Source organism: Anas acuta, chromosome 15, assembly GCF_963932015.1.
Source record: "Anas acuta chromosome 15, bAnaAcu1.1, whole genome shotgun sequence".
NCBI classification, from domain to species: Eukaryota; Metazoa; Chordata; class Aves; order Anseriformes; family Anatidae; genus Anas; species Anas acuta.
In genome coordinates this window covers 18,305,115-18,325,310 of record NC_088993.1, presented here as the reverse complement: position 1 = coordinate 18,325,310, position 20,196 = coordinate 18,305,115, and the positions used below count along the sequence as shown (strand labels likewise).

The 20,196-nt window shown below is 41.3% G+C and overlaps 1 protein-coding gene across 2 annotated transcripts; it reads right to left on the bottom strand.

Annotated features, from left to right (window-relative positions):
* Positions 1–4,602: 4,602 nt before the first annotated feature.
* On the bottom strand, positions 4,603–20,168 carry IL4R (interleukin 4 receptor). Of its 2 annotated transcripts, none has more exons than XM_068699785.1 (10): positions 19,923–20,168; positions 16,158–16,271; positions 12,882–13,017; positions 11,842–11,993; positions 10,646–10,800; positions 10,093–10,249; positions 8,336–8,435; positions 7,661–7,730; positions 7,447–7,523; positions 4,603–7,330 (listed from the first exon to the last, which is right to left on the bottom strand). In XM_068699785.1, the coding sequence occupies exons 2-10, from the start codon at positions 16,228–16,230 to the stop codon at positions 5,188–5,190; spliced, it is 3,063 nt and encodes a 1,020-aa protein (XP_068555886.1). In that variant the 5' UTR covers positions 16,231–16,271; positions 19,923–20,168; the 3' UTR covers positions 4,603–5,187. The 2 variants fall into 2 exon arrangements, with proteins under 2 accessions (XP_068555886.1, XP_068555887.1); XM_068699786.1 differs by lacking the exon at positions 19,923–20,168 and adding an exon at positions 19,406–19,689.
* Between the last annotated feature and the right edge of the window lie 28 nt (positions 20,169–20,196).

Sequence of the window (20,196 nt, the reverse complement as noted above, 5' to 3'; positions counted from 1 at the left end):
CTTTGAGTGCCTTGCTCTTAATACAGTGCAGTACAAGCACATATAGGACCATGGGAGCGGCTGATCCATCACAGAACCAGCAACCAAGATAGGAGCTCCTTAGGGCACCTACCGCAATTAATGGACCAAGAGAGGCCTAACACGGCCACCCCTCTACCAAAGACATGTCACAGGTTATATTGGTACTATTCCAACTCTTGCTGTTACAATTGCTCCTCTGCTCTCAGAACACATAATGTATACGTGTTCAGTTATACAGAAAATGTTCTGGCTAAGCACAAGACAAACCAAAAACCATCTGCTCCTCCTCACTATGCAGCTACAAGTGCCACATCAGTCAGTTCTCCTGCTCTGTTCATTCCAGGACTGTGGTCAGTTTTTCTTTTCTTTCATCTTGCAATGTTTCTGTAAAGGGTGGAAATAAGGGTGCATGGAAATTCCATGCTGTAGAAAGCCTGAAAATGGACAGGATGTAAATGGGACAGCACAAGAGACAAAGAGAGCAAAGCACCTGTGGCGAGAGTACAGCACAGAGATGTCAAGTTCCTCTCAACACCGCTTCCTCAGCTTGTCAAAGGACAGACAGTAGTCAGGACTTAGCAAATTAGTGGTGCTGATGCTAGCTCTTATTAGGAGTTCTGTGAAAACACACTGAGGTACAGCAATTTGGTAAATTATAATTTTGATTAGTATGTTAGTGAGGTACCTTAGAGGTGCCCTCTTCTTTGCTATGCTGTTTTCTTTTGCTTGGAGCAATCTTCTTTGAGAGCCAAGTAAGGATTATAGTGCTGTAGCTGAAAACCAGACCAGTGCATTTGTCTCATTCCTCAGGTTGTCAGCAAATTCCTGCTGAGCTACTGCTTCACTTCCAACCCTATCACCACAGTTTAGGCAGGGGGGCCTTGAAGGCTCTGTGCAGTGGCTGCAAGATCCCATGAAAATCTGACAGCATAGCATGGCTGCCTCAGAAATAGTAGTGTGGTGAAAAAAAAATTAAAATTGTGGTTAACGTGATCATGATACATCACCATATGGGAGCCCAGGCCAGAATTTGTTCTTACCAGTCTGCAGAGGGTGGGAAATATTTGTGTGCATGTGTACACATGCATGTGCACTGCACAGGCACAGTTCCTCTGAGAAAAATACCTACTCTGTGTGAAGGCATCTGAATGCAAATTTACACACATCGGATGTACAAACTGCAAAAATCATGCTAAGGAGTTTCCCACAAAAAAAGACATGGCTAGGAGAAAGCAAACTGTCTTCTCAGTCTCTATTCACTAAAGAGCTTTCTCACATAATTTCATAGCCAGAGATAAACGTTACAGTGCAGGGTAGGGGAAGTTACACATCTGGTTCTCTAGTCCTTTGGTTTTTGGCTATGCTGCTGGAAAGCAACACCTAACAGAACTTGTTTTCTTAGATAATGTTTGTAGCTGTACTGGGTCTGGTCCACCACAGTAGCTTATGATGGATGAGCACTTAGACATCCTTGCAACCTGTTTGAACAACATACATTCCATAACAAGATGCAAACAAAAGTTATTAAAAAAAAAAAAAAAAAAAAGCTGAGGACACCCCCCAGTCCTGGTTAACTTACCTCTACCCCCAGGAACTTGTTTCACAGGTCTGCTTACCCCCCTACCTCCACGATTCTCTCACCCTTCTCTTGGGGTTATGATTAGTTTTCCAAGGGCAATGACAAAATTTGTGATTGATAGGAATTTGTCAACACCTTTTCAATATAGGTGCATATTTCTAAAGAGCTTTGATAAGAATCACAGAATATCTCGAGTTGGAAGGGAACCACAAGAACCAAGTCCACCCCCTGTGTCCCCAAAAGATCACCCAAAAAATCAGACTGTCAGAGTTGTCCAAATGCTTTTTGAACTCTGGCAGGCTCAGTGTCGTGACCACTTCCCTGGGGAGCCTGTTCCGGTGCCTGACCACCCTCTCAGTGAAGAACCTTTTCCTGATATCCAGCCCAAGCCACCCCTGTCGCAGCTTCTAGCCCTTCTCTTGGGTCCTATCGCTGGTCACCAGAGTGAAGTGATCAGTACCTGACCCTCCACTCCCCTCGTGAGGAAGCTGTAGACTGTTATGTGGTCTCCCCTCAGTATCCTCTTCTCCAGGCTGAACAATCCGAGTGACTTCAGCCGTTCCTCATACGTCTTGTCCTCCACACCCTTTACCATTTTCACAGCCCTCCTTTGGAGGCTCTCTAACAGTTTATTTATTTATTTTTAATCTTTCTTATATTGTGGTGTCCAAAACTGCACAGAGTACTCGAGTTGAAGCTGCACCAGTTCAGAGCAGAGCAGGACAATCACTTCCCTCAACGGTCTGGCAATGCTGTGCTTGATGCACCCCAGGATATGGTTGGCCCTCCTGGCTGCCAGGGTACACTGCTGGCTCATGTTCAGCTTGCTGTCGACCAAAACCCCCAGATCCCTCTCTGCGGGGCTGCTCTCCAGCATCTCATCTCCCAGTCCATGCATAGAGCCAGGGTTGTCCCTTCCCAGGTGCAGAATACAGCACTTGCTCTTGTTAAACTTCACATTTAGAAAACAAAATAAACAAACAAAACAAACAAAAAAAGCCTGTGACGTTCTCTGCAAAAGTAAAACAGTTAACCAGAACTAGTTTCTCCTGAACTGGGAATACACCTGCTTTTCTCAGGAACCTGTTTCACTCATTCATGACAATGATGAGTCAGGTTACTAATACTTGGTAGGCAGCCAGGTAAGGATGATATGTATGAAGGGGGAATGACTACAAGTGAGTAATAAATGGCTTTATAACTAGGCTAAAACTCAGCACAAGCCTCCATTTGCATTGCAGTCTTTCAAAACAAACTGGGAACAAAAAAAAAAAAAAAAAAGAAAATACATTTACTGCGAGAGGTAATTCTCCGAACTGGTAGGGACCCCCTACTAGCTAAAAAGGCCTGCAGGGCCCCAGCTTCTAGGTTTGAAGCTCCTCTCCTGGGAGGATAAGCTGCTTGTGCAAACACAGGCTAGGCCCTCAGAGGTGTGACTCAGGCCAATACATCACACTGGCAGTCCTGGAAGCCTGCTGAAAGTCAGAACTCTTGCACACTCCCAGTTAAGTCAGAAACCTGTCATTTGAAACATACCTGTGTTATATGTGTTATATAGCCTAGCAATTGCTCTAGATTGCAAATGTGGAGGAAGTGGGAGATGGAACACTGACTTAGATCACACTTCAGTCATGCATGCACTGTGCCTGACATAGGATAGGGGGATTAGCGGGCCAGCTGCCCAGACAGTCCTGATGTTTAACAAAAGTTCTGGGTTCTGCAAAGGCACAGGAGTAGGGCTCCCTCTGCTTGAAGAGCTGCGGTTTGATTTCACCAGAGTAATACTGAAGGGAAAAGCACAGGTAGAACACCCTAGCACAGAAAGTCATCCAACAGAAACAAGCAGATGGGGGGGGAAGGTTACTATGTAGGGGAAAAAAACAAAAAACAGGGAAAAGCAGAGTGAAGCTGGGGCTCCGCAGAGCAACTACTACAGCAAACAGCTTTCCAATCCTTGCCCGAGCAGAGCTCTCCTGGCTGCTACAGCCAAATGCAGGCCTTCCAGGACAATTCCCTCTAGAGCACAGGGGACAGTGCAGGGGCAGAAGGGGAAGAAAATACCACTTGTGCCCCTGTGCCTCCCCTAAAAGCCCTGTGCTACTACCGCAAATAGTGAGTAACCCATGCTGAGTAGCCATAGTAAGTAGCTGTGGATTTTTGCTTAAACTTGACTTCATTAGGACATAGGGAAGTGAGTCAGCAATCTCATGAGACAGCTCATGACCTCTGTGCATGTTCCTGTTCCACCATTTCAGCAAGGGTTTGTTTGAAGGGTCCTGGCATGCCTCTTCATCTTTCTGCCCCACAGCCATTCCACTTCAGCACTGCCTGCCTCCAAGAAGAGTTTAGGTTAGGTGCTAGGTTAATGGTTGGACTTAAGAGGTCTTTTCCAACCTTAATGATTCAATGATCCTATGATTCTAAGAGTATTTCTGAGGATTAAATCTCATCCATGTGGAAATAAAAGTCAACCATGTATTTTCAATTAAAAACAATATTAACATGTTCATCAGCACCATAGTGGGCTATAAATCAGTGCCTACACAAGAGTTAATATTGCATCTGAATACAGGCACTTCACTGTAACCCTCCTTCCAGGGCTTACATACCTTTTTTTTTTATGCTGTAAAATTGATGCATGAATACCTCTACTGCTGGGCCAACCTGAAATATCAAAAGAGTTGCAGGATGAAAGTTTTACAAAACACGTCAAATGAGTTTCTGTGCAGCATCCACAGATCCACTCTTAGCACTACTCTTTCCATCTTTGTTCATGAATGTTAATACTAATAGGGGTTTCTAAATAACGAGAACATATGTATGTATGTTTATACACATAAAATTACTTAACTGTTTTGTGCTACTGCCAACATACTAGTGAAGAATTTACAATACCAAACTACATGCTAATGCCCTAGAAAAGTTCAGTCATTCCATTTACAGCTGTGTAAGTATGAAACAACTGCTTACTTCTAAAGTAAGAGGCTGATCATCAATAACAATTTCTTAAGCCCAAATGACAGTAATCTTTATTTCAGATCTTGATTAAAGAAGTATAAAAACATATACCACATGCTGGTGCCAGGAACACAGAAACACCCCCTGCACCCCCTCCAATAAACAAATAACGGAAGGTATGCAATTCCACCAATGCAAGGCAGTCACTTCCCCTTTGACTTGCATGTACTTCCCACTTCCAGGTCAGCAACTTCCATATCATCTTTTGTGCTTCCCAAACAACATACAGACCCTGAGCAGTAACCAACCCCAGGAGCTGTGCCAAATAAGAACTCCTAGTTTATGCAGCTCCTGCTCACTTTCAAGAAATGATCATAGCCAGAGAAACTTCAGCTCTGTGCTTTCCTGACAGAGCTGCAGCTACATTAGGTGCCAGCCCCTGCTGTCCCCCAATGGCCTGCCTCACATACCAGCTGCCACCTTTGCAGCAAGTATGTGTTACAACGCAGTGAATCCACGTTTGTACTGTAGTAGCCCTCACTTTAGGCAAAATTGGACGAATAAGCACCATTTCAATTTGCCACACAGTTTATTTCCAGAAGCTGGTGTGGTTCTCTTGGCAAATATGACTAGGCTACCTTCATGTAACAGTTGTCCTCTTGGGCAAGAGCATGTAAAAGTTTAATTCTTTTCTCATTCTTCCTGTTGTTTTCCCTCAGTAGTTCTGCTGGTCTTTTTTTAACTGCAGGTGCCAGTCTACAACCCTCAGTGTTAACAGTGAGACAATCAGAAGGGCAGTGGTTATCCATACAAAGAGGAGCTGACAGCTTGTCTGAGACCAAGAGCCCCAGTGGCTGTGCAGATTTTAAGTTCAGCTCAATGCTGCCTAGTGATTCTTCTGACAAATTAGCTGTTGAGCCACACCTTCTGCTTCCTACCTGATTATTTTCCCTTTCATTTCCAAACTTCCTCAAATGGTTATGTGTGGGGCACAGGACAGTATTTAGCTTGTTACTGCTGTCCTCTTGCATTCCTTTACCATTACAGTTATAGCCATTAAAGCTTGTTCCCTTTAGAGTTCTTTCTCCGTTGTTAAAATCTTGACAGTTCACCTCTAACAAATGCAACGGCTGTTTGCCTCTGCTGGCATTTTCATCTTTGCTATCACTTGGCAGCTCGTTAGAGCACACACTACTGTGTGTGATATTCTCACTAGAGGATACACCTGGGACAATGCCACAATCTGTACAATTGCCCTGTACAATCAAACATACATGGTCATCTATATTCTGGTCAGATTCATGGATTATGGTATCTGGCGGTGTTTCTCTCAGGTTGTTGTACAACACATGAATGAAGGGCTCATAAGAGATAATTTCACTGTCATTGTCAAAGTATGTACCATTACATTTAACTGCAGTATCAAAAGGTTGATAACCAGATGGTTGAGGTCCAACAGGACAAGAAAGCATGTTGGCTGTCTTTTGAACATTTTGATATGCTACTTGCTTATGTATTTCCTCCTCTGGTAGGAAAGCTGAAACTCCATCATTTGCACGTGTGGAGAAAGATGGAGAATCAGTATGTTCTGAACAGGTGTTCTGAAAATCAAGCTCATTGCAGGGAGATCTGCAGTTGGTATAACATGACTGATTGCTAGGGGGTCGATAAACTTGATCTCTGCAGCAAAGCTCTGGTGTCTCTGAAAGCTGGGTCAAAGGCAGTGAGGAACACACATTTTCAAAATGCATGGTCAAGCTACTGTTTGCCATAGACTGAGACATTACGGTATCAAAGCTCTTGTATGCAGAGCTACTTGGCTCCCTGAATGTGGGCACAAGAGTATCAAAGCTCTTGTATGCAGAGCTACTTGGCTCCCCAGGTGGAGACACAAGGGTGTCAAAGCTCTTGTATGCAGAGCTACTTGGCTCCCCAGGTGGAGACACAAGGGTGTCAAAGCTCTTGTATGCAGAATTACTTGGTTCCCCAGGTGGAGACACAAGGGTGTCAAAGCTCTTGTATGCAGGGTTGCTTATTCTGTCTTTGTTGGTCACAAAGGCTAGTTTATTTGGAGATTCCTCCATCAGGACAGATGAGTTACGCTGACTTTCAGAACTGCACGGAAAAAGGCTTTGATGAAGCATATGGGGAGAATCTCTTGCATCCAGAGAAGCAGAATTTGTGCTGGAGCTCTGATAGCCAGATTCAAAGGATTCTTCTGATTCTACTGACTTCTTGCTGGTTATACTGCAATTGTACTCATCTTGAGAGGCTCTGGTGAAAGGGGAAACTCTATGAAAAATACCGTATGTCTGCTGACTCTGGGCTGTGCTTTCTGTAGGACTTCGTTGAGACTCACTTTTTGACTCAAGTTTCTCAAAGGTTTTATTTTCACTTGTGATGACATCTGGGTCTTTATCATCTTTCATGTTGTTTTCATCTTCCAAGAGCTCAATGAACATGTTAGCTAGTGCATCGTTGTGTTCGTTGTGCTCCCTGAAAGCACTGACACTGGTCTCACAAGACTCAAACATGGTGATCTGGTCATGAGTTTCTTCCTGGCTCTCAGCTTCGATGTCTGTTAAACATTCACAGATTTCTATAGACTCTTCAATGAGAATTGTCTCAGGGGTTAAAACTGCACTACTGCCTTTTGGAAACCACTCTCCAGTCTTGCTACGGCAACTGCAAGATTTCTCAGCGTTTCTGATGTTATCTTTTCCCTTGAAATTTTGGCTTGACAAACTTTGAGACAGACAGGTTTTGCAAATTCTATTTTTGGAAATCAAAAGGAAAGGACAGTTAATGTTTATGTAATAGGAAAACATTTTATGCCGTAAAGTGGAGGTGTGTCCCTCCCCCTCCCCCTTCTGGTTAATGTTACTTACATTTGTTTTTCCATATGACTCTGCTTTATGTCATGGAAAGGGAACTTAATTTCATCGATGTAGCACAAGACTGAAAGCTAATAAGAACAGAAATGAGTTTTAGAACACATGAACTGTATTTCGTATTTCATGTACAAGCCAGCCAAGAGCATTTATTACGTATTCTATTTCTGGTGATCAGGAAAAGGTATTTTTTGCAAAGCCTGTAAGTTACCTTGACATTTTTTACGACCAGATGGCTCTTTGCTGGATTTGGGATTTGATCCCACCATTCTTTCTTCACTCTGCAAGGCAAGAATTAAAATTGTTTGCTTTAACTGAATCTTGGTTTGATCAGTGTACACTTCTCTCTTCTGTTCTTCTCTCCCTCTTAGCCATCTGCACTGCAGAAAGAGGAAGTGCTTGTTCCGTATATCTCCAAATGCTGCTTTTTCATTAACCTAGTACAAAGATGTTTATGCTCTGTGCGTGACTGCTCTGCACAACCACAGTCATATGTTTTTCTAATTATGTTTAAAATGCTGTGTGAGACAGATAGGATCCGACTTTCACATTATCAGTATTTCTTTTCATTTTTTTCCAGTGATATTTAACCATCATTACTGGAACTGCAGCAAAGACTGAGTGTAAAACTGACAGACCTATAAATGCAACCTGTTTTGGATACTCTAACAAGCCCATTCTAGTAAGATTAGTAGAAAATATTCGATTTTCTTTTCACAAAATGACAGTACAACTGATTTATGTTTGCTCATAGAGTCTGAGATAAACATGCTGAGGAAAAGTAAGTCATTAGATTCCTGTACTACTAGACATTCAACTAAGCAAGGGCAATACTGATATCTGTGCAAACTGCTGGTCTATAAAACCTGTGAACATTGATACATACTTGGTAAAACAGAAATAACAAGTTACAGCTACTGCCATGATCAGGATGCAAGATATAGGAACAGCCATCTGCAGAATGTCTTCAGATGTTACTTGATAATCTGTTAAATAAAAATATATATTTATGTCTATATGTGCATATAAACATAAGTACTGACAACATGAATTCTGGTTGTTAGAAATGGCTCAGTCTTCAAAATAGGATTAAATAAAAAAATAGGATTTATTAAAAGAATAGAGGTAAGCAAACAGCGCTGGGTGCACTGGGAGTCTCCGCTCCACCAGGACGTACACCAGTTACATCAAGTAGCTGATTTTTATGCTCCTAGACTAATACATATTCATTATGACTTGTAAAAAAAACAGGTTATTATAATTAGCTTCCAGGGTCCAGTCCCTCCTACTGGAGCACGCGCATCAGTCTCCAGTGGTCCCTCTGGGTCTTTCATGCTGAAGGCTTGTAGTCTTCCTCTCCAAGTTTTTTTCTCGTCCTTCCCCTTTGTACTCCTTTGGCACCGTATCAAGTTTATAGAACATCCCCTGCAGGTCTTGTCTCCCAGCTGTCCTTCAGCTTCTTTTTTTCTTCTTCTTCTTAATATCTTGGCCACTTGGCCAGGTATCAGAGGCTTGCATAGTATCCCATAACAGTCACTAGTTGTTATCAGTTGTTCTGAAACCCCCAGACATCAAAGACTTCATACAAACACAAATAGCTTTCTTATTGACACTTCACCAGTAATTAAAACATTCTTCACCAGCCATTCACAGGGACAGTCACACCTATAGCAGTGTTAAGTTAATCTCGAAGAAGACAAAAAAAAAGGCTGTAACTGTTAGAAATAGAAGTCCGGAATAACAAAAGCAAACAGGTTCATAAATCTGAGGAGTATTTTCTGAAGACTTGATAAATTGACTAGAATGAGGGGGAGACTGGGACACACTGCATCTGTGGTTCAAGAATTAAATTGCCAGTGCAGGGCCCAGAGGCAGACAGGACTGTTCTTTATGGACACGAATTGTTAAAACATTCCTAACATGGTGTTCTTCTTTTGCATATTAAAGCAATGCTACTTTAGAGGATGTAAAATAAAGCCATAGCAGATAAACAGAACATATGCAGCTACCAGTGGCAATAGTATGTGTCATGTCTGAAAGGTCAATGCAGGTACTTCAGTCACTTACTGTTGGTGATTAAGGAACTGGGAGACCACATGAATTGTGAAACCATTTGTCAGCTCTCTGAAACAAACCTGCCACATGGTTTCTGGAATGGCATTATCATCTCTGCTGTAGTGCAGCTATGCTTCTTACGCTCACTGTTCTTCAGTTTGTTGTTTTTTTTTTTTCTTTTAAACAGTCAGCCGTCTAATAGTTAAAGTATTGCTTAATTTCCTAAGTATCTCTTGTTCATTTATACCCACTTGTGTAAACATTGCTTTTTAGTTTAAACATGACTTCTTTCCTGCTGCCTACTTCATGAAATATGCAAAGAGAACAAATACATTCCCTTTCAGCCTTCTTTTCCACAAGACTGAATGATCCAACTTGGTCTTCTCTTCCTCAGTTTCCCCAAGAGCTGCTTTTTCACATTGAGTCTCCTTGGAAGCCTTTAAAGATTGATCCACAATATATTCAAACGGATGAAGATAATAATTTTGTAACTCTCCTCTGGTAATTAAAAGGCAGTGGCATATATACAACAGGGTTTATAAAACTGTACCAAACTTTTATCAAGCTGCTATTTGCTACAATACCTACCACAGTGAAATTCAACTGTGTCACTCCAGTCACTCCAGTAGGCTGGGTAGTCTGTATACTTGCACCGTACACTTGCAATGTAATCATAGCCTCTCTGCAAGGAGCTTGCAGTAATTTCAAAGCTTTTTGCCTGGTAGTTAATTGATTTTATAGAAACCTGAAAAGAAAGTAAGGAAGTTCACTGATTTCTTTATGGGAAGAAGGGTTAGTGGAAGTAGTTAGATACCAATTGCATCATAAGTTTTCCTGATGTCTAAAAAGAAAATTAAGTTTGGGTAACAGAAGTACTGTATTTTAAATCTCTTCCCTGTCTAATGTAATCACCAGACACTTTGGGGTACTAGTCAGCAGAATTTCAGTCCCTTAAAGTTCAGTTTGAACCACCTTTAGGGAATGTGATCAGTAGCAAGTGTGCTCAGGAACATTCCTTTTCTGACCCTTACACCATTAGTCATGACATGGTTTCAAAGTCCTTCGAGACTTCTTTTAAAAAAAGACTTTTTAACCCTCGAAGCTCCATAGATAGAAAATGAAGAGACTGGTTTTCTCTTACCTCTCCTGGGTGCTGTTTGCTCCAATATTTTATTTCAAAGATGACTGGCTGTCCAGAGAGCATGGATGAAGGGGTATAGCTCTCCTCCCAGCTCAGATTGAAATTACCATTTTCAGCTTTCTCAACGGCAAGATTTCTGGGGGCCCTTGGCTTAACTGTATATTAAAACAAAACAAACAAACAAACAAAAAAAAAAAAAAAACACAAGGAGAACAAGGCAATGAGACAGCACTGACGGAAAGAAGCAGAGATAAAGATATTCACCAGAGACCAGAATCTCAGAGTCATTCAATTTTAGACCTTTTCACTACACTATAGTGCAAGGATATAGAGGCCAAGACAGAGCAACTGCATGGTCTTTGTTATCATGCATTGAATATTCAAGCTGGCTGAACAAACTTCAAGTCCTATTTTTGGTGCACTGGATGCAGCTTTCAACCTGCAGAAATGATAACAACTTGTACCCTCACAACAACACGCTGTGCTGTAGGGTAGGCAGGGAGCTTAGGACCACTTTGCAGCCAGACTGTCCTGGCTACCTGAGTCTTAGATGCAGGCTCCTGCTTATTCTGCTGCGGAGCAGCAGTGACATTGGGTAGGAAAGGAACCAGCTCGCTGCTGTAGATCAATGCCCACCCAAGGTACATGGAAGACTTCTGAGTGTTTGAGATGACAGTGTTATGAACACACACTGGTTTAAACAAAATAGGTGCTGACAGAGATAAACTGTATTTATGCTCTGTCACGTGAAAGAGCAGTCATTCACCTTTTACCATGGTTTGTTGTAATCCAACAATTACTGGAAAAAGCTCTGTTCACGGGCATGATTCAACTAGCATGAAAAATTAGAGGATGACAGAGAACGGAAGAATTTGAGTAGGGATAGTCTAGTATCCTCTTCATCCCTGAATTCTACAGCCACTAGTGAAATGCACTAAATACACTGTTAAGTCCACAAACTGTGGATGGCTGGCAGCTGAGAGGAATAATCATTCTGCTTGCCCCATTACTTATATTGTTTCCTTTAGAATCTTGTCCAGGATCAGGTATCTACACCAAATGGAGTTTTAATTCAAGCCAGCATGACACTTAACATCTAATAAGGAAAAACCATTCCGGTGTCATTAATGAGGAGTTAGCTAAGATTGCAAAGCCTGATACCAGATATCCTTGTGACAAAATAAACAATGTCTTACCAACCAGGGCTGGTGTAACACTGTAATTCCACATATCAGTCCCATTGAACTGTAAAGCTAGAACATAGGTGAGGCCTGATACAAAATAATCGGGATATATTGTACAAGTGCATGTGAAACTCTCTTTTCCATTTTCAGGGACACACACGTTTCTGAAAAACAGGCAGAAAATGATATGATTGTTTATGCAGTGTGGCACGGTATTTCTTCAAAATGTGGAATCAAGCTTATCGATGTGTAGAGCCAATCAAATCTGAAACAAGCAAGCTCAAATTCAGTTCCCAGAAGCACTCTGTCCAAACAAATCCAAAACAAAAATTTAACCCTCCACGCAGCTTCCAGATGACCCATCCTTCCCAAATACCTCTTGGCTACCTATTGGTATTGCACTAATGAAAAGCTAAGAACTGATCCCGAGCAGAAAAATTAGCACTAAAAGCAACCTTCACTACACTTTAACCTCCAAAGGAGTGGACTGATGCTCTGCTAGTATAGGAACAGTTTTATTGCAGTGCAAATCAAGGTATTGGGAAGTCTCAATGGAGAAATCATACTGCTCCCCTCTATGGAGAGGACTCGGAAACCTCTGATGTATGTTCCTCTGTAGAAGATGACAAGAATACTGCCTTGGCTGTAGAGCAGTGCAAATGGTGTGTTCATGAATACCAAGTTACACTGTATACAGAAATATTCACTGATGCTCTAAGGGAGACTTCATTTTACACAGGCTACAGCCTGGTAAATCATTTGAAGTTTCTCATGAAGTGAAGGTTTAGTAAACTTATGAGAGCCCTACAACTCCTACAAGCAGTACTTGACCAACCCTCTGTACCAAGAACGCAGAGGTCTGTCAAAGACTAGCCCACTGAACAGAGCACACTGTTAATTGCAACAAAACATTTCCCTCCTTGCAAGGAGGATAGTCCTGACTATATTTAGTTGCAGGCACTCATAGCAGAGGAAAGAAATCAAAGCTGATAACGGCTGTAGGGTATTTAACGTTCCAACAGTAAAGAAGGTAAACCCTATTAAACACTCACTGGTGAAATAAAAATTCCTCCCTGTAGTAGAGCAGGTATTCTTCGGAGCAGTTTGTCTGTGCAGGCACCTTCCAGTCACAAACGAGCTCTTTTGCAAAGTCACTAAAGCATCCAAATTCTTGTATGTGTCCTGTAGCTGTAAGTAGGGAGAAGTAGCACACAATAAGAAGCAAGAAAATCCAAGGAATAAGTTGAACTAGGCATAAACATTAGTTCTCCCTCTAAACAGAAGCATAAAGCCCCTATAAAATAAGTAAGCAATTTTTTCATGTTCTGTGTAAAATGGAAAGAGATGCATGTTACCAAGTATCTCCACCTTTCTGGAGACAACGTCTTTGAGAGCGAGGTTCTGATGAATGCCAAGTTTTAATTATGCAAACTCTAAACCACCAAATTTTTATCATAAAAGAGCATCAGCCTATCTTTTATACACAACAGGTTCAAAAGCCAAAAATGCAGATAATTAACAGATTTAGACCAAAACCACTGCCTACACACCTGAATTTGTACTTTATCCACAACTGTTTTAAGCTTCCCAAGTGTATACCCTCTGTCTCCCTGGAACAGTTCCCCATTGCAGATCTAATTCCTTCTTTCCTGCTGTACATCAAAATTCCCTATAAAAATTCAGAATAGCTTTGGTTGATTTTTATAATTCTATCAACTGTTATTTTTCTGAGTTTCTTTAGGGATGCTGCTAGAAGTTTTCTTGTGGCAGTTATATAAAGGACACATAGAGACATGATTTCATTTCTCTATGGTATGTAAATAATTTTGCTTATACAGCCTGGCACATCACCAACTCTCCATTCTTGTCATTTACATTGCAAATTCAAGATTAGTTGACAACAATTCACATCCTGTAATGTTCTTCAGCCACTACAGTTTCAAAGATGACTTCTTCCCAGTGGGTTCCAGTGGGAATAATCTGTTCTAGATTATTCCTCTGAAAGTTTTTGTTCTCATAAATACCTAATTTCATTCTTATTCTTACACTTCTAATTTTCTGTTGTCCTGAATTTTCTCATGCAAATTCTGCATACTCTGATTTAGTACAGTATCTGCAAATGCAACATACATGATGGCCAACTCTCTATTAGTGGGTACAGTGATACATTACATACCACTTTATCTACCACCAGACCACGCAGTACTTCAGTAAAAACCTGACTCAAACACTTAATTGTTTAGTACTGCTAATGGGTGGCTTTTTTCCTCATTCAAACCCATGTATCACTTTCATTTGCCTTCCTAGAAGGCCTCCCATAAAACTTCATTAACAAGCAGTCCTGGATCACTGGAGTAAGCTCAATAATCTTAGTGAAGCTCACTTATGAAAATGAAGATTTATGGCAACACCAAGGAACCATTCTAAAGTTTGGTGAAAATCATAACCTAAATTGCTTAGTATACCGACTGGTTGCAAACCTAGAACTGACTGCAGCTCATGGTTTCATCATCATTCAAATATTTAGAAAATGTTTTTCTTTAGTTACTATGGCTAGATAATTATCTTGTAGATAAGAACTATCACTCATATCTTTTCTGGATGGCAGCACCATGTTTAGTTCCCTTTTGTTCTGAATGGTCCATGGTTCTTCAAAAACGAAACAAAAAACAAACAACCCCAAATCATCAGAACATCAACAAGTTAAAGATTAAACTTCTATAATATCATGAGAGACACACTGCTCATTTATTTTAATAGAACCATTACCTGTTTACCTTGTTACTGTTGTTTATATTTTGCTGTCCTTTATATTTTTATTGTTCACTTCATGATGGGCTTTTAAAAGATGAATTTCATTATTTTCCAATGTATTAATGATCTTACGCTTTCAAGAGTACTGGAATTAAACAAAGCTGTTCCTGCTGTGTTAAGCTAGCAAATTTATCTTGCCTTTCAGCACCCTCATGTCTTTCTAGGACTCTGACTTATTTTCTGTATTCTTTTCCTGTGACCTTTTCCCTTTTTTCAACCCTGATACAATACGTTAGTTTTTTATTTAAACCTCATACATTTGAGAATTTTGTTTTGAAACCCCATACAGTAAAGAATTTGTTTTCAGTTCATGTAGTTAGAAAAGGGAATTGAAATGCTGGATTTCTTTTTTAATCCTCAACTAGAGTAACATAATAAAGAAACTTGAAACATGTAGTTACCTAGTGGAAAAAAAGATGTAAAATTAAACCTTGATAATTTACAGAAAAACTGGGATTACCTAAATCAGATGACATAGAAATTATACTCCTGCAAACCTTTACTCTTCTTATTAATCAAAATTACAAGATTCCCTGCAGTATACTAGGGCCATATGGCTAAGAAATCTTTTTTTTTTTTTTGGGGGGGGGGCAGTCTATTATTATTATTATTTTACTATTTTGGTTTTTAAGAACAGCCAACCAAAACCAAACCGTAACCCCTCCCCATAGACTACTGTGGAGTAACTTAAAAGCTAGATGTAAGATTTCTTTTTCGGAGAATGAAGATGCATTGTCAGAAAACATGATTTTATATTTCTAACTTCTTTTTATAATGAAATATCTTTAAAAGATACCAGCAAAATGCACGTTCAGATCCTTCGAGTTGAACTGTATCATATAACCATCATCTAAGAAGCAGCACTAAAACATGATGCAGCTAAACATCTTGCCAGACCAAATGAAAGGCGTAGTGACGGAAGATCAGACGGAAGTCATCTGGCCCCATGTACAGGCAGAAATCAGAATACATGCTGTCTGAAAGCAAATGCCTTCCAAATCCATTCAAATCCAGCCAACTCAGTTTTCTGATTCAGCATTTTTGCACACTTAGGAGAACACATACTGGCAGATGCCTTTTGACAGTAGATCTATAGGCTCCTGTTCTTTTTCATGAGCATAGCTTCCTGCAGGTCTATTACTGGTTAGCCCACATGGCACACAGTGGCAGCTATAAAAATGAACAAATTCGAGACTAATGTTTTCTACTCTTACGAGATTTCTACAGAGATGTTACTGGTTTATTGTTGAGCATCCTATTTGCAGCATGGTGCCCAGTATAGATTAGACAATGTGCAAGTACAGAGGTGTCTTTTCAAACCTCAGTTTCTCCTTCTTGCAAATTATTTTTTTCTTCTTGCCCATATGGAAAAGGCCAATAAATGAAGAGATCTAAGACAAATTTTTTATTAGTTAATTAATCGCAATAGTGATGCCTGCTAGTTATTCCTAGTCATGAGAAAAAGATGTTGGAAAAAACTTTAATAAAGTAACTTAAAACATTAATAAATATACCTTTGCTTGTTGCATACGAAAACAAAAGGATCCACAGGGTATGCAGTACAGCACGTAGGAATCTTGCCATCATTGACACTAGCCAGGCTCAGAAGGTCAAGCCGTGCTGAAATTCTGCCAACAAAAGACATTATTAAAAGCTCACATCAGTGTCCCAAGTAGTGTAAGAATGCAGTTTGTCCTGCTACTTTGCTAGATGTTAGGATTCAGATCTCCTGGAGTGCCCAATCCCTTTAAAGGCTGTTCAACAAGATGTGTAGCAGAGTAAGAACAACACAAATGAGCTAGATGACTTCTTTGTAAAATTTTAATTACAGAGGATACTGGATTGACTTCAGCAGTGGGCCTACTTATTTCAGCTACTAGAAAAGGAACATTTCTAGTATGCAACATATTTAAAGAGTAAGCCCCAGACCAAAGTATCAGCATGCCTCTGGAGCCCTGTGATTCCTCTCAGATAACTGGAAGAATTTAAGAGCAAGGTGTGTCTGATCTATTGATTGTAATACGATTTCCTCGAGTCCTATCTCCAGTACCGTAGTTAGAGAAAAAGTTCTGAGCAAAGACCTCTAAGTTTTGCTTCAACAGAATGCAGATTCGTTAAAACAGCGGATAATTAGAAGCTGTAAAACATATATCATCATATAAGACAATGAGCACAACTTCAGAGAAGGAAAGTTATGCAGCTTTTATATATTAGAATTCTTGAAGCATAGTGAAGTTGAGCTTTAATTCAGCTACAGTAGTAGGACAGCCCTTGACACTTATAACAGATTTGAGTTTCACCAGCACACAAGACACAAGGAATTGGCAACAGATCAGAAACTCTGCTGTGGTATAACCTTGTTAAGTAATTAGCTTTGGAAAAGTTTAATGACCTTTTGGAAGTATGCGTATGAGCACTGTATACATAAGATTGTGTAGCCTCAAAGGCATGCTACCAAAGCCATATTCCCTTAAACAACTCGTCTCAAAGCAAGAAGCAAGATTCTCGCAACTAGCAAGATTCTCAAGCTCAGCTACTGCATATTTGTTGCCAATTAGAATGAACACAAGATAGGCAAGAGCTCGACCTTCCAGCTGAGTAAGGGACAGAAATACCACTTTTTTTTTTTTTTACAGAAAGAACAACAGACCTTTGATTTATATAGATTTATTTATTAATAAAACTGATGAGAACTGTAGCAAAAGAATCTTAATTTCTTCAACGTATTTAACAACGCTACCGCCTCTAATATAGTAAACCATGACTTCAGCATGTCAGATTCAGCTCCAAGATAATTAACTCATATCCCAACTCGCAGTGCTCATCAGAAAAAGGCATGTCCCCTGACACTATTTCCATTCTCACATGCATGATTAGCCATACTTTAAAACAAGCTTCCAAAGATTAAACATGGAAGATGTCAATCTCAGAGGTAAAGGGATGCGAACACTGAGTGAAAATCGAAGACCAGAATGGAAACTTCTTTGTGATCTTATCTGCAGTAGCTACTACTTATCCAGAAATACAAGACATACTTTAAAAATGAATTTCTCATGAACACTCAAGAGCTAAGCTGTACACATTTGGAAATAGACAAAACATGGCTGAGCACAGTAGAACATAAATGCTTTTTCTGCTGCTCAGAGAAAAAGGGCAAAGCGCTCCAGCACACAACACTCTTTCCCTTTTTTTTTTTCCTGGTGTTCACAAGAGAGGAAGTATTTGCTTTTCGGTCCATTGTTAGGTAATAGTGTCCCATGACTGGAGTTCCAAGAAACTCATAAAACTTTGGCAAAGAATCCTGTATCGCATAAGCGCATGTGAATCAGCGGATGACAGAGAAAAAAATATCTCCCTCATAGGAAAAATGTTCTGCATGTGCTGATAAAAAAAAAAAGAGTTAATCCATAGTTCTAATGAAACAACAAACCTTTTATTTGTTTGTTTTAAAAAGACAAGAGTTGTGGACTATAATCTAAACACAAGAGAAGATGAAAAAAAATGACAACAGCTTTCATGTCTGCTGGCTCTTAAGTTTTTCTTTATATCTGATGATAAACATTAATGAGGAATATACAACACACAGAGAATACTAAGTTCACAGCAAACCTAGTAATCTCAATATGTACGAGGAAATAAAGTGTAAATGACAGAAGTGACTTTCCTAAAAACTATGAAAGAAATCTTTATCAGTGCTGGAAGCAGCCCTGTTTATTGGCCCAAGTTACATGCTCAGATCGTTGCTCATTCCTGTCTATCGGGAAGAAATAATGTGATTGAAAAGATTCCATTTAGTATCAAGAAAAATTGTAACACCTGTAATGGACTTCTAAATAAATTAGGGTCCTACTTCATCTACAGGCATAATTTGCAAAACAGTTAAAGTGTAACAGTCAAAGTGTAACTCATGCCCAGAACATAGATGATAGTCATTTCTACCTCAGACTGCTTAATTCACCTTTGCTGCTATTGTAGAGGTAAAGGACAACTCCCTGTTTTAGAACTGGACTTTTTAAAAATTAAATTGAAGTCCAGCTCGACTTGTTCTTTCTGATTTAAAGCATTGGCTATAACTGCAAACTAAAATGAGATAAGCATTAAAAAACAAAGAAAAAGCAAAGCAGAAGTTCATCAACTGATTTTGTATTGAAATTTGAAAAGAAGTTGGGGAATCATTTCTTATTACTGCTGCTTTTAATTATTTCTTTCTCCAAGTGATGATACCAAATGTAAGACCTGCAGCAACATAACTCACAATACCTACTCTTTGACACTCAATAAGACTGTTAGAGGCAACCACACAACGAACATGTGTATTGAAAAAGAGTAGGTGCCTCAACGTGGATTTTCAAAAGAACTTGGAAGTTGGAGTCCAGTATGCTGCATTGAGGAGGAGGTGCAGATGAAGAGTTAGACTAGGCTCTCTTTAGAAAGCTTGAGATGACAAAGGACAGCAAAGGGCACAACAACACGTCATTTCGGCCTGTAACGAATGCAGTACTTTCTCATGACTTGATGAGCTACAAATCATAGTTTGCAAGCAACTTCAGATATTTTCCCATTTATAACAGACAGAAACTACAGGGATCACTGAGAACGGACACCTTGACAAAAACACCAAAGAGACAAAAGCGCCTAATGAGAATTGCTCGCTCCCAGTCCTACATCTCTGACTCTCTGGTTCCGAGTCTTCATCGTGAATTGCTATTAAGTTCTCTCTGAGAATCCGTATGTGCCGGGAATAGATTTTAAAGAATGAAACCTGAGATTCAGGAGCAGCTCACCATCGGCTCAGAGCAAGCTTATTGGGACAGGTTCTCAGATCGAAGTAAACGTGTCCCAGCTACTGAGGTTTCTGCTACAGTCAGAGCCCTCGTGCCTCCTGCAGCAGGTCTTCCAGCAGAAAGGAGTGTTCTAGGAATTTTACCGGTTTTATCCTGAAAATCAGTTGCTTCAAAAGTGTTTGAATTAAGCAGTCTCAGTAAGAAGTGTTCCTGCCAATGCCGGTGTAAACGACACCCGAACCGCAGCGGCTTTCCGGCCGGGCCCAGGGAGGAAGCGGCCGATGCCCCCCCCCCACCCCCCCCCGCCCCGGGCCGCACCCCGCGGGCCCGGCCGGCTCCCGCGAGGCTCCCGCGGGCCCAGGGCTCGTCCGGCGGCGGCGCGCCCGCTGCTTCCTGCCGCGCCCGTCGCAGCCCGGCAGCGCGGACCGAGCGGCCGCTCGAGACGAACCGCACGGGGCCAGCTCCCGCCGCGGCCGGGCCCGCCGCTGTACTTGCCTGGTCCGGCGCACGGCCGGGGCGGCGCGGCGCTCCCCGCGCCCGGCTGTCACTCTGCCGGCCCGGAGCCCTCCCCTGCGGCCGCGTCCCGTCCCGTCCCGTCCCGTCCCGTCCCGTCCCGTCCCGCTGGCTGCGCCCGCCTCCGCAGCCTCCCACTGCCCCCGCCGGGCGCGGGCGGCGAGCACACGCGGCTGCCCCGCGAGCAGGCAGAGCCGGGCCGGCCTCCAGGCGGCCGCGACACCGAACCGCGACACCGAGCGGCGCGGACGGGGAC

Coding starts and splice junctions, on each gene's coding strand:
- IL4R (XM_068699785.1), bottom strand. CDS start 16,230: ATGATGGCAAGATTCCTACGTGCTGTACTGCATACCCTGTGGATCCTT. Junction 10,250..10,645: donor GCAAACAGCACCCAGGAGAG/GTAAGAGAAAAC, acceptor CTTTCTTTTCAG/GTTTCTATAAAATCAATTAA. Junction 7,331..7,446: donor AGTCATATGGAAAAACAAAT/GTAAGTAACATT, acceptor TTCCAAAAATAG/AATTTGCAAAACCTGTCTGT.